At 34.5% G+C, this 27,913-nt stretch overlaps 1 protein-coding gene and 1 pseudogene across 1 annotated transcript; one reads left to right on the top strand and one right to left on the bottom strand.

Moving 5' to 3' along the window:
• The first annotated feature begins 2,265 nt into the window (after positions 1–2,265).
• On the top strand, positions 2,266–4,095 carry LOC141661327 (protein LATERAL BRANCHING OXIDOREDUCTASE 1-like). Its single transcript, XM_074468311.1, has 4 exons — positions 2,266–2,514; positions 2,940–3,187; positions 3,270–3,597; positions 3,847–4,095. The coding sequence occupies exons 1-4, from the start codon at positions 2,266–2,268 to the stop codon at positions 4,093–4,095; spliced, it is 1,074 nt and encodes a 357-aa protein (XP_074324412.1).
• A 10,818-nt stretch (positions 4,096–14,913) lies between these two features.
• Positions 14,914–25,326, bottom strand: LOC141661326 (cytochrome P450 93A3-like; annotated as a pseudogene).
• Between the last annotated feature and the right edge of the window lie 2,587 nt (positions 25,327–27,913).

Raw genomic sequence — 27,913 nt, 5'->3', positions numbered from 1 at the left:
AGCAATAATTATAGCTATTTTGTATCTTGCATTTACTTGCTCTTACATTTTTTATTAACGGACAAAAATACAAAAGGAATCTAAGTGCTTCTACGAAAAGTTTTTGTTTTTTTTTTTTAATCGTAGGTAACCCGCAGCCGCTACCCTTCGGGTGCAATTCTCCTCCCGTGGGATTCGAACCTGTGACCAAGAGGTTAGTTTTTCTCTCTTTAATCAACTGAGCCAATCCTTGCTGGCAGTATTTATTGTATTAACGTGTAGAGAATTAGTATACGGTTAACTTTTCTTACGCACATACAAGGAAGATTGAATATATCACTACATCATGATAATTTTTTCATTGGACGGATACTACTTAATTGGGTCATTCCGTGTGTTAAATAAATTTTATCTAACATACTACTTTGGGCGTTAAATCTATATTTTAAGGGCTCAAATTTTTAAAAAAAAATTAGCATTCCGCGGATATTTTCTGCAGAAGGGCTTTTTCCCTTTTCGCGAAAAATATCCGCGGAAGGGGGAAAAGCCCTTCCGCGGAAAATATCCGCGGAACGGTAAAAAAAATTTCTTGCATCTGGACCCTTAAAATATTGATCTAAGAGTTCTGAAACAGTATGTTAGATATGTATTATCTGACACATGATTGTTAGGGATTACCGTCCTACTTAATTTCATCATTATATAAGCACACCTAACCATGAAACTTACTTTCCTCGGATAATCTCCATGTCAAAATACTCATGAATTAATAGCATTGCCTGAGTATAAAACACATAAATTAGTAGTAGCATTTTTGGAATTTCTTAAAAGCTTCTTATAGAGTAATTTTGTATGGCACAACATAAACGGGGATAACACGGATCGATTTCGATCAGATTTTGAATAAAATCGTAATTGAAATTATTTGTCTTCTTTTCAAAATTTTAAAAAATGTTAAATTTGGTTTTGAGAACTTCAATTTAGTTTCTATACGTTAACTTTCGGTTATATAGAACCGAATAGAATCACATTTTCTTGTATATCAGGGGTAAATTTGATTTTGGACAAGATATTCAAAATTACGATCATCAAGTCATGAACTAAATTTATCAGATCCGCTTGTACATCTTGTAGATCTGGCTTGATCTTGTTCTCGTCTGATCAACTTAAAAAATGTAGATCAAGTCAACTTGAATAGTATCCAACTTATGACATGTAAGTCTGGAAAAACTTATCGACAATTGTTTGTCCATCCAATTTAAAAATTTAATTTACAATGTATAGGATGATAAGTTAAATGTTAGTAATGACGTATTTTTTCTTTACTTATTGTGATTTTTCGTTTTTTATTGACTTCAGTGTTAAAATGTATGTTTTTAAATATTAATTTAATTTAAAATAAACCGGTGAAGATAATTATATTTAAAAATACTTATTTTTGTACATTTAAGTAAAAAAAATCTGATTTATAAGTAAAATTATCATAACACATATATAACTTATAACTAACCTATAACCCGTGCGATACACGCATTACTTTTAACACTCGAATAATTTTTAATAGTATATTTTATCTTAAAATTATTAATATATTAATATAGATTTTTAATTATTGAAAAATAAATTGAAGAACATAATAAGTTATAATAATATTTTGTTTTATTATAATTTGAGACTTGACTGAAAAATAATAATATAATATATAAAATGTTGTACACGGGACTCGAACCTTGAAACGGTAGAAATTGTCAAAAATAAAGAATAAAAAAGTTCAAATATAATACGCTGTGGACGGTATTCGAACTCTGAACCTATGAGAGCAGTTTAAATATTAATTACCCGTAGAAATTGTTAAAATTAAAGAATAAAAATATTTAAATATAATACGCTATTGACGGAATTCAAACCCTAACCTATGAAAACAGTTTAAATATTAATATAATATTATTTTATTATTATATCCAACGGTTCTCATCTATCTGTTTTTATATCTGACGGTTATTATATACTATATAATATAGTATTTATTAATCTATCACTTATAAATCACTTATTCATTTTTAACAAATGTAGTAAAACCAACTCAATAAGCCAAAAACAACTTGTAAAAGAATATTGTCCCCGGTGATCCTGAGTTCATATGCGACAAGGTACTAGGAGTTCATCCATGTTGTCAATTTACGAGTTTTGGTAAAAGTAATTAAATCTTTGCATCCTCCTATAAATACAAGTGCCGTATCAATACTTGTACATACAAAACTAAACCCCTGAACCAGCTTCACTGTCATGGCTCCAGCTTCCAGTTTTCCTATCAAGGTTGGTCATATTCATGATGTCCAGGAACTAATGCAGGCTAATGAACCACACGTTCCTGAACGATTCATCCGTAACAAGGTAGAAACGCAAGCATCTGCCACGACCGCCAGCAACATTCCTGTTGTTGATTTGTCAAAACTCTTGAATGGTGACGAAACTGAGTTTCAGTCAGAAATGTTAAAACTCTCTGCTTCGTGCGAGGAGTGGGGATTTTTCCAGGTATATATATCTAGATTATATAAAAAAAAATGCTTGATGAGCTGTTCACAAAATATTGGCGAAGAGAATGACCCTGTCCAGGATATTATATTATTCTAACACTCCCCTCACTCGAAAGCCCATTTATGGGTCGAAGAGTGGATCAAGTGGATCACGGGTGCCCATCTTTGGGGCATAAATTTGCCTTTCGTGTCCCTCATAAATTGTGAGAAATATTGGGGGTGGCAGGGATCGAACCTGAGTCCTCTGCCAGCCTGAGCTCTGATACCATGTTAAGGAACCAGTTACTCTAAAACCTCAAGGTGTTAGAGAATGGCCCTGTCCAGGATCTTATATTATTCTAACACTTAGCATGTACACGTGGTACTAATTCACGAGTAGAGCTAAAATATAAATTAAACTGCGATAATTCTGTAATTTGCTAGGTGATAAATCATGGAATTGACGAGGAAGTGCTGTCAGATATAGAGAAAGTGGCAATGGAATTTTTTATGTTACCTGCAGAGGAGAAACGAAAACGTCCAATTGCACCAGGTATGATCCAGGGATACGGACAAGCGTTCGTGTTCTCTGAAGAACAGAAGCTGGACTGGTGTAACATGCTCGCTCTCGCTATAGAGCCTTTCTCCTTCAGGGACCTAAGTTTATGGCCCATTTATCCTCCTACTTTCAGGTACATTTAGAATAAACCACATAATTTGTTGAGAAAATAATCAGTCTTGTACTGATTTGATTCTTTTACATATAAATTGCAGTGAAAGTCTAGAAAATTATTCGAGGGAGATTAACAAACTTTGCCAAAGTCTTCTGAGATTCATAGCAATGACTTTGTCCCTAAACAAAAATGTGTTTGAAGAAATTTTTGGTGAAGCTGTACAAGCTGTGAGAATGAACTACTATCCACCGTGCCCAAGGCCAGACGATGTTAATGGCTTAAGTCCTCATTCGGATGGGAGTGGTCTCACAGTTTTGCTGCAGCGCAAGGGTAGCTCAGCTGGCCTTCAAATCCTTAACAATGATACTTGGGTCTCTGTCGATCCCATTCCAAATGCATTGATCATCAACATTGGTGACACCCTGGAGGCAAGTACTAATCTCTCTCTCTCTCTCTCCCCCTCCCTTCCTCCCTCTCATTCTAGTCATAATCTCTCTCTCTCTCTCTCTCTCTCTCTCTCTCTCTCTCCCCTCTCCCTCCCTCTCTCTCACTCTAATCCTAATCTCTCGCCCCCCCCTCTCTCTCCCTCTCTCTCTCATTTTAATCCTAATCTCTCTCTCTCTCTCACACACACAAAATCTCTCTCTCTCTCTCAATTAAACTAAGTTATGCAACAGGTTCTAACAAATGGGAAATACAAAAGTGTGGAACATAGAGCAATTACGCACAAGGAGAAAGATAGGCTATCAATAGTTTCATTTTATGCGCCAAGCTACGACAAAGAGATTGGACCAATGCCTGAAATGGTAGATGAAAACAACCATGCAAACTATAAAATTTACTCTCAAGGAGAGTACAGTAAACACTACGTAACAAACAAACTGCAAGGAAAGAAGACGTTGGATTTCGCAAAGATTCATCCCTAAACTTTACAGTACTAAATGGGCTGCAGTCAATAAGATTGTTGTGGTTGAGGTCTTGCCCTGAGGTCAGAGTTCGACGAATCGTAGTGTGTGGCGTGTTCAACTATCCAAAAGCGAAAGAGATTACTTTTGAATTTTGATTATGTTTTTATTGTTTGTCAAAAAAAAAATGTTGTTATGGGAAGTTCCACAGCCCAAGAAGGCCAAAATTTATGTTTGCATAATTCTGTACATATGATTAATAAAAAAACTGCCGCCCTTGTTTCTTATTATACACTATAACAAAATAGGCCAACTACGACGGCGAACTTACGACGGAAAAAAATGCGATGCGCGCCCAACTTACGACGGAAAAAAGTAAAACGTCGTAATTATTTACGAGAAAACACAAAAATGTCGTAAGTTTAGTATTTTATTAATAAAATTATGCACGACACGATTAAACAAAAATAAAAATTATTTGAAGTTTCGATGATTTAAACATTTCGTCGTAAGTTAAATATTTTTATTAAAATTTTAAATTGAAATTGAATAAAAAAAATATTTTATCTAAATTTACAACGAAATATTTGCGACGGAAAAAATCGGATGGTCAAATTTACGATGGAAATTAAAATTCGTCGTAAGTTATCAAAGAGGGAAATTTAACTTTTTCCCCAAAAAATTTGGCAGGAAAATAAATATCATTTCAAGTTGCAACGATTTGAACATTTCGTCGTAATTTAAATATTTTTATTAAAATTTTAACTTGAAATTAAATAAAAAAATATGTCATTTAAATTTACGACGAAATATTTATGATGGAAAATATTGGAACATCCAATTTACGACGGAATTTAAAATTCGTCGTAAGTTATCAAAGAGGGAAATTTGACATTTTCCCCAAAATTTTGGCGATAAATTTGACTTTTATCAAATTTTTTGCAGATAATAATTTATGATGGATTCCGTCGTAAATTAGCACATGATTTTTGATAATTTCAATTTTTAAAAAATTTTATTTCATGATTTAACCATATTAATGTCAACATTTATTTGTTGGGGTAACATTTCAAGAATTTCAGAAAAAATTAAATATTTTGATAAAATAATTTAATAAGAAACATTGATTATATCACTAATATATATATATTGTCATCCATACAGTTGAATCGATGAAAAATATATTTAAAATAATCGAAACACAAATTGAGAACTAAACACTAGTTAGTTGTATTAGTCGAACTAATGCTTGACTGTTAAAATGACAAACCAAATAAATTTATTTTGATATGAAATTTTGGTTATATCACTAATATATATATATATATATATCTATTGACATCCATACAGTTGTATCGTTGAAAAATATTTTTAAAATAATCGAAACACCAATTTAGGATTAAACACTAATTAGTTGTACTAGTCAAACTGACGTTTGACTGTTAAAATGGCAAATCAAATGAAATTATTTTGACTTTTATCTTTTCTAGCAGAATATTGGATTCATGCATTGCATTTCTCGAAAGTTTGTGCTTTTGGTTTTTTGTTTGTTGATAGCTGTGTAGCAGATGGAATACAGACTATAGATGCTCTTCTTACATGCAAGGTGAAAAGAAAAAGGGATATTGCTGAGCCTATAAGCAAACCTGTTCAGAATCAGAGTTCTGATCAAGGTAAATATCAGCTATAAAGTTGTAGACTTGTAGTGCTTTCTGGGTTAAAAGAAGTAAAATAGTAAACTATCTTCGATGCAAGAACCTGTGATTCTGTTTTTGATCTATCCTTTGCTGATCTCTCGAAAGATTTACCATTTCCCCTGTCATATTACACACTCACAGAGACTGAACTAGAACAAAATGGTTACTTCCGTAGTCAACCAGGTGACAATATATATACAGTATACCATTTCCTTTTTATCCTTTATTCCCTTCACGTTTAAATTATTTGGTTGTTCTTGATAAAGCTGATGAGATACATCTTTTGTGCAGATTTTGTTTCAACTCTTCCGTGTCCTTCAGGAGCTCCTACCCACGAAATATTGGCGCTTGATTGTGAAATGGTAAGGCAGGGTTCAGATGTTCAGTGTTGTTCGATGTTTCTGGCCTGGAAGTGCTATATCATTATTATATGTATATTATATTTCTTTTTAAAAGTTGAAGTTATGTACTATATTCGTTCTTCTAATCAATTAACTGTATAGTTCCAGATCAGATTTTCTTAGTCAGACTTGTTAGTTATTGATGTTGCGGATTGAATTTTGATGGGATAATGACAGAGATATTGAGATTAAATTTACCATTTCTGGTTATCAAGAACTGTTTATCAACATGCAAGTATGACTTCCTCTTACTTGGTTCACCAAATTTCCTGCCAATCAATAGAACAAGTTTTGAGATATTGAAACTAAACATTTCAGGGATATTGAGATTAAATTTACCATTTCTGGTTATCAAGAACTGTTTATCAACTGGCAAGTATGACTTCCTCTTGCTTGGTTCACCAGATTTCCTGCCAATCAATAGAACAAGTTTTTTTTTAAGAACTTTCCACCTAAACCAAGCAAAACGAACAGATAAAAAGCAATATATTTTTACTAAGTAGATAGTTTTGTTTTTGTTATAGAAACTTATTATTTTATAATTGATTGTGATCATTAACTTGTATTATCTATTCTAGTTGTAGTATCTTTAGTTAATATGAGTATATAATATTGCCCCATGTGTTGTGTTCAATAAATACGTTTGGTACGTTGTTTTAAGAGGGCTCTGTCTAAGCAGTGTATAAAGCTGTCTGAATAGGGTTTACTACGTTCTGCGTAAATGAGAGTTTTCCTCACTTGCAGAAATTAGTTGAAGGATACTTGCTTAGGGCTGCTCACGGAGTGACATATTCGCGCATATTCTGATATGGCATTTACAGGTGGGAGTTGCTTTTTGGTTATTTTCCCCATTTTGTTAAACTCACTGGTTTACCATATTGATTTTTATAATAATATTGATTAATATTTTTGATTATCTTTAATTAATTAATTTCAGTTTATTCAAAGTTTTAAAGCTTAACTATTATATTTAAGAATGGCAGGGGGAGTCTTGTGAACGAGATACTGGGAAAGAGTCAAAGGAGAAGGATACATCAGTTGTTCCTGTATTTTTGATTGTTTTGAAAGGAGAAGGAGACTGGGGAAAGGAGAAGGATACATCAGTTTTAATTAACTTTTTGATTGTTTTTGAAAAATGCAGCAAGAGTCAGGAGGACAAGAGGACAAGAGTATATGGGTGCTCCTGTATTTGGATTTTGAAAATTGAAATATTATGTAACTTTATATACTTAGGCATCATGTAACATGGATCACTAAAGATCCTTGTTTTCTCATTCGGGAGTGTTTCACTTACCACTTTGAACTTGTATTTAGTATTGGGTTTGATGTAATAAAACCAGAAATGTATACGTTGTTGGAATTATCCTTAGGAGAAATGTCTTTGGTTTAGAGATTGTGATTGCATTAGACTTTGACATGTTTAGAATTTAAATTGGAAGCTGAAAATGGCTAGAAATTGAAAAATTAGAATTTGGCTATTCTGGAAATACAAACTTACGACGGTCGTTCATCATATATTCCGTCGTAAGTTGGCCCCAGTTCCTAAAATACGACAGTTTTTTCTGTCGGAAGTTACTAATTTACGACGTAAATTTGCGTCGTACATTTATGTTATATTTTATCAAGATGGGACCCACAAGAAAATATCTGACGATTCCTCCGTCGTAAGTAATTAACATACGACGATATTTTCCGTCGTAAGTTTATAACATACGACGATATTTTCCGTCGTAAGTTGATTTATTATTTTATTGAGTATGTGGGCCCCTTCTTCCTAACTTGCGACACAATTGTATCTTGTGACGGAAAAATGAACTTACTACTCGACCAAAAACGAAGATTTTTTTCCGTCGTAAATGGCTCAATTACGATGATTTCAGTTCAAAAAAACCGTCAAATGGCCTGATTTGTTGTAGTGTTACTACCTTCTTGCTAATTGGCATGATGAGTTACTTTGTTGCGTCAGATATTACCTCACTTCCCCTTGTTTCTTTACGATTTTTTTCACATATCTTACATATATTTTAATGTTAACTATAAAGTATATTTTCGTAATTTGTTTTTAAAATTTTCTTTTTTATAAAAATCTAAACATTATATTTTTATTTAAAAAGAAATTTTTTTTAAAAAAATTATGCAACTACATTTAATAAGAGCATTAAAGTGCGTGTCGAATCCCCGTCCCCCGGTGTAAAGAATTGAGGGGGACGAAGGGAGTATATCAATATTAAACTGTAATAATCGGAAGAGTGAAGGGCCTGGATAATCATATTTTAATAATCGTTGTCCAAAATACACACCAAAATATTAAACCGCCCAATAACAGTTTTAAAATAACAGTTTGATACTTCAGTGACATAAGAGTATTAGGATGATACTACTTTGCTAGTGGACTATCATGCCCGATACTCTCAGTGTAGTATCAGTCCAGATACTCCTTTATCAGTGGAGTATCATCTAAAATTTTCAAATTATTAAATTAAGGTTCACACTTTAATTAGGGTTTTGGCTATAGGGTCGCTTTTGCTACGGCTTCGGTGGGTTCCTTTAACCAAGCGCCCTAAATCCTCTATCCCAAACCCTAAATGAATATTACTTTTATTCATTTTTTAAAAATATTTCTAAATTTCAGATGGAAAATTGTTGAACCGTAAAATATTAAAAATTGTAAAATATGGTACATGCTCAACTAATAAAATTATTTAATAAATATTTAAAATTTGAAAAAAAAAAAATCACATAATGCTTCACTGACGATGGAGTATGAAGCCTGGTATTCCACTGAAATAGGAGTATCAGGACTGATACTCTACTGAAAGAGGAGTATCACCAATGATACTCCATTGTCAAATTAGTATCACCGGGATACTCCACTGGAAGTGGCAGTATCTGGTGGATATTTAGGACACCTTATTTCAGAATGGGTATTTTAGGCAAAATTACCTCTGAACAGAGGTATTTTGATCATTTTTTTCTAATCGGAAGAGGGTATAATTTGGTTCAACCTCCATTTTTGGTTATCTACTCCTACGACCGTCGTATCTTCTTGATCAAATGATCAAAATCGTTAGATCTAAATATTAAAATTATGCAATACTTAAGCTACAACTTCGAATCTCTTTAACAACAAACATATATATTATTATCTATAAAGATACAAATAAGTTCATAGACTCGAATCCACCCAACAACAAATTTTATTCAAATATCATATAATTGTTATTTTAGTAGTTAATTATTTATATTTGACGGGGAATAAAAATAACCCTAATTGCGTGGTTAATGTCGTATTAATTAGGTCTGATTTGGTACAAAAGAGAATCCTAATTTACAAAGCCCGGTAATTAATATTACATTAATTAGGCTCTAAAGGCCCAAAGTTATGGTCTAATTAAGACCTTATTAAGTTAAAGAGTTTGGCCCACTACTTTAGCTATACATGAATTAGATAAGGCCCATAAATCATGAATTTCTTATTAAATTCGTGGGTCATAAATCAGCCAAAATTACAGCTCAAAAAATATGTCAGAATTATACTCAAACTCCTAAAAGAGTAGTCCCCAAGCAACACAATTCTATAAGGAAACAAATCCCTACTTTCTAGGAGTTCTAAACCCAATCAAATATGGAGACTTGTACACCAAGTCTCCTAACCCTAAAACACAGGTTCCTAACATCTATATAAGGAGTCTTACCCCATAAATCAGAACTATATCTTGGAGTACAGTTCTAAACATCACAACGCCCGAGAAGGCTCTACAAGCCACGGGACCATCACCTAGAGTGACGTTTTAGACTTAATTCTCGAAGAAGGACGAATCAGTCACTATAACCTTGGCGAGCCCTTACCGCCATAGCTCCGAGGGCATTACCCAGAACTACGTTTTGGCTTCATCATTGCTATACACCAAGGTACGTAGGCATCTTGTGAGGGCAGATTCAATCCATGAAACACAAGCGCGACCATTAAAGCTTGAAACTCTCAAACCCTAGCATTAATTACATGCCACAAATTCACTTCAGATTTTTACCCACAACAGTTGACGTCGTCTGTGGGAAAAAGGCAACAATCATGAAGAACACGAAAAAGCACTAATGATCCGCCGTCCACAACTCACACTACTGTTATTCCGGCTACGACTGACCTCACTTGTGGATATATATATCCCAAAGTTGGAGGGAGTGAATCTTATTGACCATGTGAAGGGATTGAATCCCTGTATTTTCGAGTTTTGAGTCCATCCATGAAGGAGGTCGCGGTTTTTCTAGCACCTATATGGAAGATAGTGAATGATTGATTGATGAGGATGCTCATCTTTGAAGGAGACGTCCAACAAAAGATCTTATTAGAAGAAGGCGTTCACAGCCTTGAGGGCTGGAAATAGTAGATGATCAGTCCTCATGAAGCACACGTTCGGAAGCTCCGCAAAGGTCTAGAAGCATAAAAAGCAAGATAGCAAAAAAGGAACAACGAAGCTTGAATAACAAGGGAATGACTCTAGATCATTGAAAACCCCCCATTAAAACTAACACACGAGATCCTAAGAGGCTGAGCCCGTATTAACAGATACGCATGTAGCTCAACTCAACCTGGAGGGACGATCCTGAATCCTCAAATCTCAGGACTGCTTCCTCAAATTCAAGGACCGAATCCTCAAATGCAAGGACCAAATCTTCAAATCCAAGGACTGGATCCTCAAGTTCAAAGATTGAATCCTCAAGGGGCGAGTTCCCAAATTCCAGATGGTAGTTGACCCTCTAGCATCTAGCACACTTTAATAGTGGCGATGCTAAACCATCGTTCTCCCTTACCGAACCATGAGTAATTCAAGTTATGGATTCGCGAATTATGAACAAAAATTGGAATTTACCACTGATCCCATGGGGATGTATGCTTGTATTTAAGGTTTGAAACCTATTGGTAAAAGAGTTTGAGATTACATAGATCTATACATGACGGTTACAATGAATGTATTAGACACGAGGATGCCGCTTCAATAAAAGAGTTTAAACAAAGAACTGGAAAAATAGGGATGTCCTAAACCCCGAAGGCTGAAGGCCTTAAGGACCAAAAGATCAAAATAGTGAAGGAACACGGCTCATGAAACACATATCCAAAAGATGAAACAAGATTCATGGAGAAGAAAACAAAGCAACAATTCAGGGCCGATAAAGTTAATGCCTCGATGGTCGATCCTTGATAATTAACTTTGATGATCTTCCACAGAGGAGAAGGGTGGAGATATCCAGGGCTAATCCCAAAGATTTGATTTATCTAAGAAGATCTCGATGATTCAGCATGAAGGACATTATCTAAGTTTAGACTATCAAGACACACAGTGAAATGAGTGATTTGACAAATTATGTTAGGAATTCTCCCAAGGCACTACCGCTGTAGATGGTGACTGATGCCCTAAAATACATTAGAGCATCTCCAACGCTCTTCACCTGTTAGGTATAATATCTACGTGTCATCCTATTATACCTAACATGTAAAAAATGGAATACTCCAACGGGAAGACCTGTTAGGTATAATTTTAGATAACGAAAAACAAGCACGTCACATTTGTTGATTGTTCACCCATCATCTATAATACTCCACGTCATCTCCCGCCTGTATTAACCCTAATTTAGCCTAAATTTTATTCTAAATTTTATTCTTTATAATTTTTTATAACATGTTTAAGATTTAAATATATAGTATTATAATATGAAAATTATGTATATATCTTCATAATTATTATATATATAGATGTATAGATGTATTTTATTTAAAAAAAGTGTTATGTAATATTAAGTGTGATAAATAATTTATTGTTAACTAAATTTATAAAAATTCTAATATATTAATATATGTTCTAGTCATATATTTTATTTTATATGTAAGTAATGTTCATAATAATTACTCATTTTTATTTTATAATGTTTACTTTAAAATATTGATATAAATATAAAAATGTTATAATATTATAAAAAATATATTTTTATTAAATATATTATTTTATTTCCACTAATATAAAAAATATAAATAATTAAACTCCTTTTCAAAAAAAAGAAATAATTAAACTTTTTTATTTATATATTTAAAATTAATAAAAAGAATAATATTATGAATATAGCTAATGGTTATAGCTAATGCCACTGGAGTAAAAATGCTTACAGGTTCAATAAAATTTTAGCTAATCATGTTTTAGCTAACAGTTTTAGATGTTAACCTTGAAGATGCTCTTAGAGGCCTTAAATATAGTTACAAAAAAAGTCTCAAATATTTTAGAAATGGTAACTTTACTCGAAATAATATGGGAAACTCCGTGTCTTATGCATCCACGAATTAAATTTCGACACTTATGATGTGAGGTCATTTTGTAAGTATTTTGATATAAATTTTAGGTTACCTAGCGTTATTTGTTTGAGTTGTGTTAATTTATTTATTTCGGATTTTCTATGATTTGCCCATGAACATACAATAAGCACAAATTTTTATAATTTGAGCTTGTTTTAATTGGGCAACACTTTTTAATAGTGATGTACCCCTACATTCGCAACAACTACACTAATCAAAACATTCCAAACTTATAAATTTTACTCCCTCTGTTTTTTATAGACTTTTGTGCACACACTTTTAAGTGCTTTGACCGTATAGTTAGAATAATATTTTTTAATTTTTTCTTTTTGTGAATAAAAATATATAACTAAAACTTTAATTTAGAAAAAGAAAATTTTAAAAATTATTATTTTATCTATACGATCAAAGCACTTAGAATTTTGTACAATAAAGTCAAACGACATATAAAATAAAACGGAGGGACTAATATTTAGTACGTGCTCATAGACACGCACCAAACCCTATTTACTTATTCAATGATTAGCATAAGACATTTTTCCGATATATATATATGTTTGCAAATTTAAGCATCTTCTTACCTTGATTGTCTTTGGATCCTGTGTGTCCATTGTCTATTGTTAAATATTATGGCAGGCGCCGCACGCCCCTTAAAATTATATATTCCCTTGGTCTCTCACGGGTACGAGAAATCGGCATGTATTCTAAGATTCCCGTAAAATATGGTTTCTAAATAATTTTAAACATTTTTTCCTTTAAATAAAAATATAATGTTCAAACTTTTATACATAAAAAGAAAATTCTAAAAATAAATTATAGAACTATATTTTATACTCCATCAATTTTTATTATATGACGTTTGACTTTTGTGCACACACTTCTATTTACTTTGACCGCATAGTTAGAATAATAATTTTTAATTTTTTCTTTGAAAAATATATAACTAAAACTTTAATTTAGAAAAAGAAAATTTTAAAAAATATTATTTTATCTATACGGTCAAAGCACTTAGAATTGTGTGCAAGAAAGTCAAACGACATATAAAAGAAAATAGAGGGAGTAATCTATACTATATTATAATAGCCGGAATAAAGATAATTTGGTTTAACGGTTTGGTTCAACGATAATTCCCTAATTTTGATTATTACAAAAATTGATAAATAGTGTTATATATCTAATAAACTACTAAATTATTAAACTACTACTAAATATAGTATACTTATCCTACTAAACTACGAATACAACTTATCCTATTATTAAAAGATATAAATAATAGTGTTACATATATGCTAAACTACTAAATTGTTAAATTACTAGAAATAGTCTATTTATTCTACTAAATTACGACCGCATGTTATTATATTATTTTTATTATAAATTTATAAGCATTATATAATTATATAAATATTTTAAAAATATAATATAACTTGATAAATAAAAATTTAAGATATTAATGAAAACCCGTGCTTCGCACGGGATTTATGCTAGTAATCTTAAAATACGTGACAAGTATGAGGAAAAAAATACCTAAAAAATCTAGTGAGACCAAGGGGTAGCAAAACGCCAGAGTACTAAAAATTGATTCCAAGAATAATTATTAATTTCAAGTGGTTATTAATATCAACTTATCAAGTGGTTAACTACTTTTCCATTATTATTGAAATAAATCAGTCCAGTACACTATTAAGAATTTTTTAAATTAAAGAAATCTAATGTGATTCGAAAACACTCTTGAATTCTTTTCGAATACGTGACGGTACTCAAAAAGTAATGCCAAAATTTTGATTTTTTTGTCAAGCTAAATAAAAGAAGTGGGTCTTGAGTAAATGAAGAGAAATAAAAGTTTTTCAAATGATAAAGACTTTATTAGTTATAAATTATTTTTTCAAAAATACAATGAACCCACGAAACATAAGTGATTGTCTCGACAATTTATGTTATCTTTGTATACTATTATTTTTTTATCAATAAATATTAAACATTGTTATTAAATCCTTTTTTAAGTAATTTATGTTAGTTGCTCTTATTTATTATACAACAGTAAAAAACGGGAATCGGAGAATATCAGTCCAATTAGCCATGGGATTAATTGAAAATAGGACCATCAATAATAGTACTACCGAAGATGCTCTGATGTCGTTTAATTTTTCTATATATTCTGAAGGACCAGAGCAAACAAGTAGTTTGTTCTCCCCTGGCTTCTATAATAGCATACCATACACTTTCTCCGGTTGTGTATTGGATAGTGTCAACGCAAGTACATTTGTCCGCGCATAAAATGCGGGATATGTTAACTGCTGGAACACACACATGAGCTGCTAATCAACCATGCAATCATTATGGAAAAAGCTAGACTGGAGATGGATGCTGTTGTTGGAAGAGCAGATTAGTCGAACAACTAATCATCTTCTCTTCCAACAACCGTTTCTATCTTCTGTCTAGCTTTCTCCATAATGATTGCATGCTTGATTAGCTCAGCAACTGCCCATTCAATTAATCAAACTAGCTGCTGTTTTTGTTCCAGCAGTAAACACGTCCTGCAAAATGACTGATGTTAATCTCTAGAAGTTATATTTTAGCAGTAAGATAGCCTTCATTTGATACATGTTCAATGTGGATGCCTTAATCCATCTTCGTTCTCTTGTCTCCTCTGTGTTCAATGATTCGTGTGTTTTGAGAAACCCTTTAGCCATTCCAGGGGAAGAGACTGCCACACTAAAGTATGAGCCAACAAAGACTTATGAAGTGGTATAGAAGCCAGCAGGTGAAGATTTATGATGTTTGAGGCATGAATATGTAGTTGTTATATTGAAGTAATTTTTAATGAACATTTAATAAATTTGATTAATGCAATTTTTAATGAATATGTAATTATGTAACGTCCGTTTCATGATATATACAACCTTACTTGTATATACATTAAAAAACTTGGTTGTATACTCGTATGAGTTCTGTCTACACGTTAATAGAAAAGTACTCTTTGTGGAACCATTTGATTCCTTTTGTCCTTTTTTGTCTTTCATTGTTGGTTAGAAATTGAATTAATTTAAATATCGATATTTCTTGTGGAAAATCCTACGACGGGATCTGGTAAATTGGTCAATGTAAAGACCGCGGAGTTTGAAACAACCCAGTCCTACAAGAAAATGTAAGCTGATCATGCTTTTCCGGTTAAAGCATTGTCAGATAGTTAAGTTGTTTTTGTCTCAGGCAAAGCCAATAGCCCACACATTAACTAGTAGTCTTGTTAAATATCATTATGGCTTAACAGAGGGGTCCAAATTGTATCTACAAGTCCAGAGTAAAATTATAGCAAAATGACTAATGTTTTTTTTTTTGACAAATGCAGAAAACTTTCATTAACTTCAATATAATACAGTCAGGACAAACCCCCAACTGTCGATACAACCAGTTGGTAAAACAAATATCATACTAAAAACAATTAGATGATTTGTTTCTGTTGTTAGCTCACTTACAAGTATAGCAACATAGAGGCAAGTGTATAAAGAATTTAACAAGTTTAGGCCAAGACCACAGTTAACAAAACAAAACATGCAGGTAAACAAAATCAGTAACTGAAATAACGTAGAGAGAAAGAAAGATGTACCCGAAACCATAGCTTTCAACAGTGACTGAAATAAAGGTTTACAGATACAAAACGCCAAGAAAATGATTACAGCTGAGTCACCAGGCCTTGCTCAAAGTCCTGGCTGCTCTTGAAGAGATTATTGCCCCCTACCTGCTGCGTTTGGGATGTGCGCAATATCTCCACCAGGATAAAACAGCTCGGAGTTTATGTTAACAGCAGCAACAAAACCTCCACTTCGACCAGCACCTCAGTCGCCGGAAAATATCAGCACTTCAGGACTTATGGGAGAGAAATGCAGAGAGGTTGAAGAGAAGAGATGAGAATGTAGTGTGTTCTATTCATTCAGTTTAGCCTCTATTTATAGGAGAGGAAAAATGAAACTGTCCACACACTTAATGTCTGAATTAAACTGCTCCATTAATGAAAAAATCAAAACTGATCAGATTTTGAATTCATAAATGAAAAAATCAAAACTGAACAGCTTTTGAATTTAAATTATTTGTAACAGCTTTTCACATTAACACCCACATTATTATCAGAACTTAAGTTAAGTTCTGATTCGACTCATCAGTACTTAAGTTCTGATTCGACTCATCAGTACTTAAGTTCTGATTCTGATATCAGAACTTGTTAAGTTCTGATTTTATTCATCAGTTCTTAAGTTCTGATTCTTATATCAGAACTTGTTACAGATCAGATTATTTGCAGGTTCAATATATTTAGACTACTTAGCCTATTTCAGAACCCAGCCCAATAATCCAATCACCGATAAATAAATTCGAATTAAAATAATTCTCAAATAAATAAAATCCTCGCCCAGGTCGCCTCGCGTACGCGAGACGCCGAGACATTCGCCCAAATCGCCATTCGAACCGACCCGGTCCGGTGCGTGGCGTGGCGGGGCGGGGCGCGCGTGTGTGTGTGTGCGCGTGAAGCACACAACAACACAATGGACCATCACACACCTTAGTAGTTGTATACTACTCATGTGGGTAATACCATATAAAGCACACAACCCCCTTTATTTATTTCAATGTGGGACAAACATTCTCAAATTTTCCAAGCTTTTCCAAGCTACTTTCATCTCTCATTTCATATGGATTTCATTAAGAAAATTCTTAAAACCTTACATGAAAATTTAAGTTCAAATATCATTGAACAATTTCCAATCATTAGATTTTAGGATTAACATCAAGAACATAATTAAATTAAGCTCTAAAATCCTAATTTTCTAACAATCCCCCACAAATCCATACAGAAATGTGATCAATTTCCCATCATGACTTGTTTTTCAGAGTCGGTACCCTTCCGGGTTTGAACCCTCCTAATTCCTCTACTTCAATGGCTATCGGACTCAGATGGAATGTTTCACCTTGAATCTTAATCCATTTAGTATAACCATATTCCATAGACGACGACAAGTCAAAGGTTATGGTGCCAATCTACGGCTTTGAGACATTAATGGTCATGTCTCGATCCTGTTCGTCGAATGCTTCAAGGATTAACCCTATCCTCTAATTGCGACCACACAATTACATTCGCTTAGCTGGGCATCTCCAGAGATATACTGCCTCTATCTCGTCAAATGACTTGATCCCATTCAGAGTTTCAACACTCTTGCTTTTCTGGCAGTGTCAGTACCTTCTAGGTTTACAGGGGATAGATTCAGATACTGTAGTATCATCTATGTAGCAAAGGTACTACCAACTCATCCTTACAGCTTGTTATTACCCATTGAATACACTTCAAGGGATCTCCTCTCATGTGTATTGGGTTCCCACTGTTGATGAATTATGATGGGTTGACAATCCCATCCCCAACCTTGACTTAAGGACCACTGCAGGTTCCAGTCCTTTAGTAAGAGGATCAGCTATATTATTCTGAGTTCCTATGAACTCTATAGCTATGATCCTATCAGTCACTAAACCCCTTATAGACTTGAGTCTAACTTGGATGTGTCTCTTAGTTTTAGCATTATGCTTTTTACTGCTAATCTTGTCGATAGTTGTTCGACTATCACAGTGAATAGCAATAGCAGGAAGCGGTCTGCTTACTACAGGTATTGCAGACATAAGTCCATGTAACCATTCAGCCTCCGTCCCTGTGGCATCAAGTGCACACAACTCAGCCTCAAAAGTAGACCGAGTAACAATAGTCTGTCTGCTTGACTTCCAGGATATTGCTCCACCAGCCAAGGTGAACACGTATCCAGTCACTCCATTGGAACCAGACTTCTTAGCTATCCAACTTGCATCACTGTACCCTTCAAGCACACCAGGAAATCTCCTGTAGTGTAAACTAAGGTACATTGTGCCTTTTAGATATCTAAGTACTCTATCAAGAGCATCCCAATGAGTTCTGTTTGGACAGCTTGTATATCTCGCCAATTTAGACACAGAATATGAAATATCTGGTCTAGTACAGTTAGCAAGATACTGCAAGCTCCCAATAATCTGAGAATACCTTAACTGAGACACAGGCACTCCTGAAGTATTCTTGACAAGGGCAACTTTCGAATCATAAGGTGTACTAGTGATTCTACACTGTGAATAACCATATTTCTCAAGTATAGATTTCTCTATATAATGAGATTGAGTCAAGGTTATTCCTTCAGTGGACTGAATCAATTTGATTCCAAGAATCACACTTGTCTCACCCATATCCTTCATTTCAAAATGCCTTTTCAAGAATTCTTTAGTCTCGTTAATAATCTCAATATTGGTTCCAAACAGTAAAATGTCATCCACATATAGGCGCAAAATAACACACTCATTACCTTTAACTTTAGTGTAGACACACTTATCACTTTCATTAATCTTATAACTGAAAGGCAATATAGTTTCATCAAACTTTTTATGCCAATCTCTGGGAGCTTGTTTCAAGCCATAGATGGACTTGATCAACTTACATACTTTCCTTTCATTGCCTGATGCAACAAATCCATCAGGCTGATCCATATAAATCTCTTCCTCAAGTTCACCATGAAGAAAAGCCGTCTTTACATCCATCTGATGGATGATAAGACCATGGACTAAAGCCAATGCTATAAGCATTCGGATTGTTACCATTCTTGCAACTGGAGAGTATGTATCAAAATAATCAATTCCTTCCTTTTGCTTAAAACCCTTAGCTACCAGTCTAGCTTTGTACTTATCTATTGAGCCGTCAGGGTTCAACTTCCTTTTAAAGACCCATTTGCACCCAATAGTAGAACACCCAGGAGGGAGATCAACCAACTCCCATGTTCCATTGGAAACAATAGAGTCAATTTCACTCTTGATAGCGCCCTTCCAGTGCCTTGACTCAGAAGAATCCATAGCTTGCCGGAAAGTTAAAGGTTCGTCCTCGATATTGTAAGTGATGAAATCACCTCCAAAATCCTTGACTATTTTTGCACGCTTACTTCTCCTTGGTTCCTCTAATTCCTTAGGAATAGAGCTACTACTAGGTTCCGCCCCCACATTTGTCATCTTTTCCACATGATCAGGAATAGAACTTGATGTGTGAGTAGGATCTTCCTCAGAAGTCGTTTCAGGTATTCCAGTCTTCATAGGGTAGACATCCTCAAAGAATGTCGCATCTCGAAATTCAACTATCGTGTTTGCCACTATACCATCTATGTCAGATTTTAACACTAAAAATCTCATAGCTGTAGTGGTTTCAAGATAACCCAGAAAGATACAGTCAACAGTCTTCGGACCTAGTTTCTTTCTCTTGTGTTCAGGAACAAGCACCTTAGCAAGGCACCCCCACACACGAAGATACTTAAGACTAGTCATCCTGCCTTTCCATAACTCCAAGGGTGTTTTATCCATGTGTTTCAGAGGGACTCTATTCAAAATATGGCAAGCCGTATTTAGAGCCTCTCCCCACATGTATTTAGGCAACCCAGAGTTAATAAGCATACTATTAATCATATCTTTAAATGTTCTGTTCTTTCGCTCAGCAACCCCATTAGACTCAGGTGTGTATGGTGGAGTAACTTCATGAACTATACCATTGTTTGCACAAAATTCATTAAAAGCATTACTCGTATACTCACCACCTCTATCAGATCTCAATCTTTTAAGTAACTTACTAGTTTGTTTTTCTACTTCAGTTTTATATATAATGAATTTACTAAGTGCTTCATCCTTATGTCTAAGTAAATAAACATAACAATATCTACTACTATCATCTATAAAAGTAATGAAGTATCTAAACTGGTCCTTGGTCAACACACCACCAAATTCACAAATATCAGTGTGTACTAAATCTAACAAGTCTGAATCCCTAACAACGTTATGAAAAGGTTTCCTTATCTGTTTAGCAGACACACATACTTGACATTTAGAATTCTTTTCTATGGTATATTTTGGAATCAACTCTAAGTTCATCATGTTCTTAAGAGCACCAAAGTTTAAATGACCTAGTCTAGCATGCCATATATTTGAGGATTCAATACAATTAACAGTAGGAATAACATTATTATTCAAACTTCCCAAAACGGGATCCGCATTAATAACAAATAAACCATTTGACAAGTAACCCTTGCCAAAGAATGTACCAGTGTGAATAAGAACTACTTTATTACACTTGAACGAAATTTCAAAACCACTAGAAACTAAACAGCTTCCACTTATTATATTTCTACGCATGTCGGGAACATGATGCACTCTCGTCAGAGATAGAATACGTCCTGAAGGGAACTTCAGATCCACATTTCCAACTCCATGTACTTGAGCAGCACTAGCATTCCCCATCTTCACAGTCAGGCTATGACTCTGTTGATAAGATACAAATAAACTAATATCAGCACAAATATGTACATTAGCTCCAGTATCTATCAACCATTCATTTGACAGATAGGTAGAAAATATCACAGGGTTGTAGGATACATACCGGTCAACGTTGGTTTCAGAAGCCGTAGCCTCACCAACAACCATGTTCACTACAGGCCCACTTGCGGTTCCAAGCACAACATTTGCTTGTGCTACCTCGGTTTTCTTCGCTTTCTTCGTAGGGCAGTCCTTACTCCAGTGCCCAACCTGCCCACAAGACCAGCATGGTTTGTTTGCCTTGGGTTTCTTGGCCTTGGCCTTATCACTCTTAGGTTTATTACTATTAGCTTTCTTAGCAAAAGCCTTCCTCTTTTGTCCTACAGTTGCTATGTTTACCTTCGAGGTACCGTGTTCAGTTGGCATCACATGTCCCTGTTTGGACTTGTGTTGTTCTTGCACCGAGATGTCCATCATAAGATTGGTCCAGGTGATCTCTCCTTTCTGTCTTTTCAGGGAGAGAGAGAACTTTTCCCAAGACTTCGGGAGCTTTTCAATCACACTCATCACCTTGAACTTCTCCGGGAGATTCATTCCAGACTCCTTCAAAGCATGCACTATCATCTCGAACTCATGCACCTGCTCAGTCATGGACTTATTGTCCACCAGCTTGAACTCGAGGAACCTTGCCACAGAATACTTTTCTAGACCTTGTGAGTCAGTATTATGTGTCTGGTCCAGCTTCTCCCATAAGAGTTTTGCAGAGTAGGCATCAGAAGAATAGACATCAAACAAAGTGTTTGTTAGTGCCGCCATAATGGCCGCTCTAGCCACTCCATCCTTCTCAGCCCACTTCGCAAAAGCCTTAACTGTGTCAGCCTTCTCTTGATCCACTACTGGTTTCTCATATTCCACAACCGGCCACAGACCCTTTATAGTCAACCACAACTTCATCCTTTTCTGCCAGCGAGAAAAGCCAATGCCACCGTTGAATTTCTCCGGTAAACCGGTTAGTTCAACAGCTTGTGGGAAACTATAGGTGGTCCAATCAATGACCCCAGCAGTTACACCCGAACTGCTACCACCACCAACGATAACCTCACTTTCGTTAACCATTATGCTAAATTCTAAATAACCAATAATCTCTTCAAGAATGTTGTTCTGCTCACTTACAAGTATAGCAACATAGAGGCAAGTGTATAAAGAATTTAACAAGTTTAGGCCAAGACCACAGTTAACAAAACAAAACATGCAGGTAAACAAAATCAGTAACTGAAATAACGTAGAGAGAAAGAAAGATGTACCCGAAACCATAGCTTTCAACAGTGACTGAAATAAAGGTTTACAGATACAAAATGCCAAGAAAATGATTACAGCTGAGTCACCAGGCCTTGCTCAAAGTCCTGGCTGCTCTTGAAGAGATTATTGCCCCCTACCTGCTGCGTTTGGGATGTGCGCAATATCTCCACCAGGATAAAACAGCTCGGAGTTTATGTTAACAGCAGCAACAAAACCTCCACTTCGACCAACACCTCAGTCGCCCGAAAATATCAGCACTTCAGGACTTATGGGAGAGAAATGCAGAGAGGTTGAAGAGAAGAGATGAGAATGTAGTGTGTTCTATTCATTCAGTTTAGCCTCTATTTATAGGAGAGGAAAAATGAAACTGTCCACACACTTAATGTCTGAATTAAACTGCTCCATTAATGAAAAATCAAAACTGATCAGATTTTGAATTCATAAATGAAAAAATCAAAACTGAACAGCTTTTGAATTTAAATTATTTGTAACAGCTTTTCACATTAACACCCACATTATTATCAGAACTTAAGTTAAGTTCTGATTCGACTCATCAGTACTTAAGTTCTGATTCGACTCATCAGTACTTAAGTTCTGATTCTGATATCAGAACTTGTTAAGTTCTGATTTTATTCATCAGTTCTTAAGTTCTGATTCTTATATCAGAACTTGTTACATATCAGATTATTTGCAGGTTCAATATATTTAGACTACTTAGCATATTTCAGAACCCAGCCCAATAATCCAATCACCGATAAATAAATTCGAATTAAAATAATTCTCAAATAAATAAAATCCTCGCCCAGGTCGCCTCGCGTACGCGAGACGCCGAGACATTCGCCCAAATCGCCATTCGACCCGACCCGGTCCGGTCCGGTGCGGTGCGTGGCGTGGCGGGGCGGGGCGCGCGTGTGTGTGTGTGCGCGTGAAGCACACAACAACACAATGGACCATCACACACCTTAGTAGTTGTATACTACTCATGTGGGTAATACCATATAAAGCACACAACCCCCTTTATTTATTTCAATGTGGGACAAACATTCTCAAATTTTCCAAGCTTTTCCAAGCTACTTTCATCTCTCATTTCATATGGATTTCATTAAGAAAATTCTTAAAACCATAAATGAAAATTTAAGTTCAAATATCATTGAACAATTTCCAATCATTAGATTTTTGGATTAACATCAAGAACATAATTAAATTAAGCTCTAAAATCCTAATTTTCTAACAGTTTCCTGATCGTTTAACACATAGAATTTAAAAATTCTTGAAATTAAAAACGAAATCAAAGATATCCCGAGGAATCCAAATTGTACCAACATCTCTGAAAATAACAACATCGCAATTGACCATATCACATAAAACCCATTGTTAGCCCAATGTTCAAAAACACCAATCACTGAGATTGGAGAAACGACACCACAGCTATCTACTTGCCGGACACCGGCTATAGACATGCCGAAAACACCCCAGCTATCTACATGCCGGATACCAGCTATAGACATGCCGAAAGTGTAAACACGTGAAAGATGAACAATCTTTGGTTGTGAAAGGTGAGCTCTTGCAATAATGAACACCGCTCCAGATTCGACGCAGGCTTTGCAGATCACCAAGAATATCAATAAACTCGTTCTCAACCGATTCAACACGAAATAAACCCAACCATAATTAAACAAAAACATAACAAAACACTCCAAAAGGAGAGACAAAACACACACTCCAAAAGGAGAGACACACAAACACCCAAAAAATTGGGTTTTATTGAAGGGAAATTAATAAGGACAAAAGAGAATGAAGGGTTGGGGCTTTTCACCGGTGAAAATCAGTGGAAGCCCCTTGATTTACTTGAAAATAAACAAACCCTAGGAGAGCGGAAGGAGGCGGCTAGTTTACGCAAGTAAATTTTACTAGTACAATTTGATCCATGTTCAATCATATAGAATACAAACAAACGATGCATCTGACGTAGGGGTGTACACGGTTTGGCCAACCCGGCCAATCCAAACCGAACCGACCCTATTTCGGCCGAACCAAACCGATTTTTTTCAACCCGATATATAGTTTGGTTGAAAAAATGTCAACCCGATTTAATTGGGTTGAATATGGTTTTCGATAATATATATGTACATGTTAATAAGTTAATCCAAAATTATGTTTAGGCCATTTACATAGATCCATATATCTCTAACTCTAAATATAACTTATAACCTCCGAGTTTAGAGCTTATGTCTAGTTGTCAAGGCTGATAGATGTTTACCAGAATGATAGCCTTGATGTTATCCATGCCAAGCTTAGTTTCCATGCCATCATCCTCGTACATTTCAAGTATGAGGTCAAGGAAGTCCTGTGCATCCTCTGCACCACCATTCTCTTGTCTCCTCATCCTCGCGTGCCTGTGCTCCTCTATAATCTTATCCATCATTCTGTCGTACTTTCCACGTACGTCTGCTAGCCTCTTCTTTATTCCCTGCAAATCCAAATTCTTGCAAAACCATATATAATCAGAGAGATTAAATATCCCTGAAATTTGCAAGAGCTCTTTTATCAAGTTTCTAATTTCTCCAGCTTCATCCTCATTCTCTGAACACCTCTTCTTCATAAGCTTGCTTGAAATTACATTGTTGGTGAGCCTAGTAAGTTCGACTCCAACATCAACCGCCTCTGCAGCTACCGACTTTTTTAACATTACGTTGATCATACTCCGAATCTCATAGCATCTAACAGTTTGAAGAAGATCTAGAGTTCGACCACCAAGAAGCTCAGACATGATTAATTTCTTTACAAACTTCCAGTAGGGTCCGTAGGGAGAAAACATAAGGTTTTGTGAACCATAGCCTAGATACTGTGTGGCCACTGTTTGAGGCCTGTCTAACCAATATGCTTCCTGAGTTTTGAGAAACTCTTTCGCGATTTCTGAAGAAGAGACGATCACACAAGGGTATGAGCCAAGGTATAAGTGGATTAAAGGTCCATACTGATTAGAGAGCCTGTGAAGAGCCTGACGTGCTCTAGGACCAAGAAGGTGAAGGTGACCTATGACAGGAAGCCTTATTGGTCCAGGTGGAAGACCAGAGCTGGTTCGATTTTTAAATAATGCTCGGAGTATAATTATCGAAACAAGCGAAACGACGAAGAAAATAATATAACTCTGAAAATCAGCCATGTTAACTTAAAATCTAACTTAGACAAGAGTAAGAGGAGATGGTGTTGAATTACAGAGTGCAGTTTATTTATGCAAAACGAGAACATGGTTGTATTAGTTTAATCTAAAAGTTGCAGTTTGACAGACACACTTTGATAAACTATTTCTTGATTCTCCGGCGTTTACTTCTTGTTTCAATTTCAGTACTATCTACCTAAACGACGAGGGTATTGGCCCTTTATATCAAAATTTGGAATGAAATGATCCAAAATATCACTATATAAGAAAATGACCATTTACATCACTTGTAAACACAATTTTAACATGTTTTACTTAAAAACATAGTTTTTAATTGCGTTTTTCGAAATAGTTAAGAAATAAAAAAACTGAAATCGCAATTACAACATGCGTCAGAGAAGACAGCAACGCAAGGTTTATTTGCGTTACGTGAAAAACGCAAATTTGTATTGCGTTTTCTGATAATACACGAAGACATAACATCACAGAATGGGGTTTACCTCACATGCAGTGAGCAAGTCATTTGCTCAAAAACATTGTGGACCATGCACTCAACACCAATATATTAAAAAGTAAAAAATGGCATGACACCTAGTTGACCAGTTTAACTAGACAGTCTCTGATATTGAAACACTAAAAACGCATATATTAGGCTCGTTATTCAGTGATACAAAGGGCCATAAATTCCGGTCAATGATATTTTGGACCATTCACTCTGATATTTTGGACTATTCACTCTGAAATTGTGAGAAAAAGGGCCTTTTATCAACAACGATAACTTAACCTACAACCAGTATACTCGCCAATCTCAACAGGTTGAAGTATCATTTGAATCACTAAAATTAATATAATATTAAATGGATATCTCTAAATATGTAATAGAGAATTAAAAATTAACTTAATGAAGTTCTATATATTTTTCTCTAATGCAACTGCAGGCCTGCAACTATGCAACTAAATAAGAAGGTACGAATTCAAGTATTTTAAATAACATATTTTGAAAATGCAACTTTATATCATGTATATATTGAAAACATCACTTAAACTCATATTTTGCTTTTTTAAAAACGCAACTTCAATTTGTGATTTTATGCGAAAACTTAACTTAAAGTTCTGGTATTCAGCTAAAAACACAACTTTAAGTTGAGTTTCCCTCATATTACACAAACAAACCTAGTATCAAAACATGAATTAGAGTTACATAATTAATTAAAAAAAAAGGTCCTAAAAACGTCACACGTCATATTTTAAAATGACATTTGAGGTCATTTTTTCAAATTTTGATATATGGGGCATCTTATCTCAAAATAGTGACATTAAGGGTCCTTTTTTTGTCTTTAGTAAGACTTTATTAATTTAACTGATAAACCTGTTGAGATTGGTGTCTAAAGTTAATATTAACTCCAACATAATGCTAATGCTAGCATCAAAACAACACGAATAACTTTTCTGTTGCTCAAATTTGACTCGTAAAATACATAATTTTGACCTTGTAATAGTCGATCTAAAGTTAAGTTATCAAGCCCAACACGAATTTCAGACATTCAAAATTGTAGAACTCAAATTCGTATGTACTTTTGATAATACATAATACAAGCAATTGAAATTTTGAAATCGAACTCTGTTATGTTATTAATATGAGATATAATTCTTAATAAACGCGATTCCTAATAAGTTTGAGAACAGGTAACTTAATATAGTTTCAGAGTTCTGGTTGTGTGAGGTCATACCCTCAATATTCTCAATGATTATTGAAACATTGATCTTGTACTTTAGTAGGCCTAAAAATGGAACGAGATTCGTACCCGGATAATTGAAAATCGTATATTATAGTTGCCCAAAATATGATCTGATCTCTACTTGGTAATAGACCAGTCACTAGAACCCAAAATTGACGAAACACCTAACGATTCACTTTTCAAATCCTAATAACGGGATTTAGAGTGAGAAGAATTTTGATGAAATGTGGCATGATTCTAATAAGTTTGCTTCCCAACAACTTGAGATATTATGAACAACTCGAGCCTTTAAAAGTTTTCAAAATTGTAGTCTCTTACGATCTCTTATAAAAATACAGTTCTTATAATATTTATCAACTTGGTTAATTTTTATTAATCTTTAATGGACACCATGAACCTCAGTCAATAAATTATTTTATGTTGCTTATGTCTTTATATATTTCAATGAACATTTTTCATGTGTGATAACTAGTGTCTAGTATGTCATCTAGTGCTAAGTAAAACACAGCCGGTCTCCCTTGTCATGACATGGAGGACCACCTTTCTGTTAGAAGTAGCGGTCATTGTCCTGAGCATATATTGACTTATTGATATTTTTTGTAACACAGTTTTCAGATCCATCTTATGAGACTTTTGAATTATTTTGCTTCTCTACAATTCTTGTTTTGTGTTCTTTATTTGGCTGTTATTTTCCATTAAGTCACATGGTATCAAAGCTGCTAATGAAGAAATATTAGTGGAGTGAATTGAATAGAGAGTCTAGCAGTTGTTTAGTGTTTAGTAATCTCATAGATGAAGCTCGTGTAGTTCTCTTCAATAATGTGTAACTAGTGTATGTGAGCAGTGCTCTT

The sequence above is a fragment of the Apium graveolens genome, chromosome 5 (genome assembly GCF_009905375.1).
Source record: "Apium graveolens cultivar Ventura chromosome 5, ASM990537v1, whole genome shotgun sequence".
NCBI classification, from domain to species: domain Eukaryota; kingdom Viridiplantae; phylum Streptophyta; class Magnoliopsida; order Apiales; family Apiaceae; genus Apium; species Apium graveolens.
Note: the sequence above shows the minus strand (reverse complement) of the source record. Positions and strands in the feature narration are given on the sequence as shown.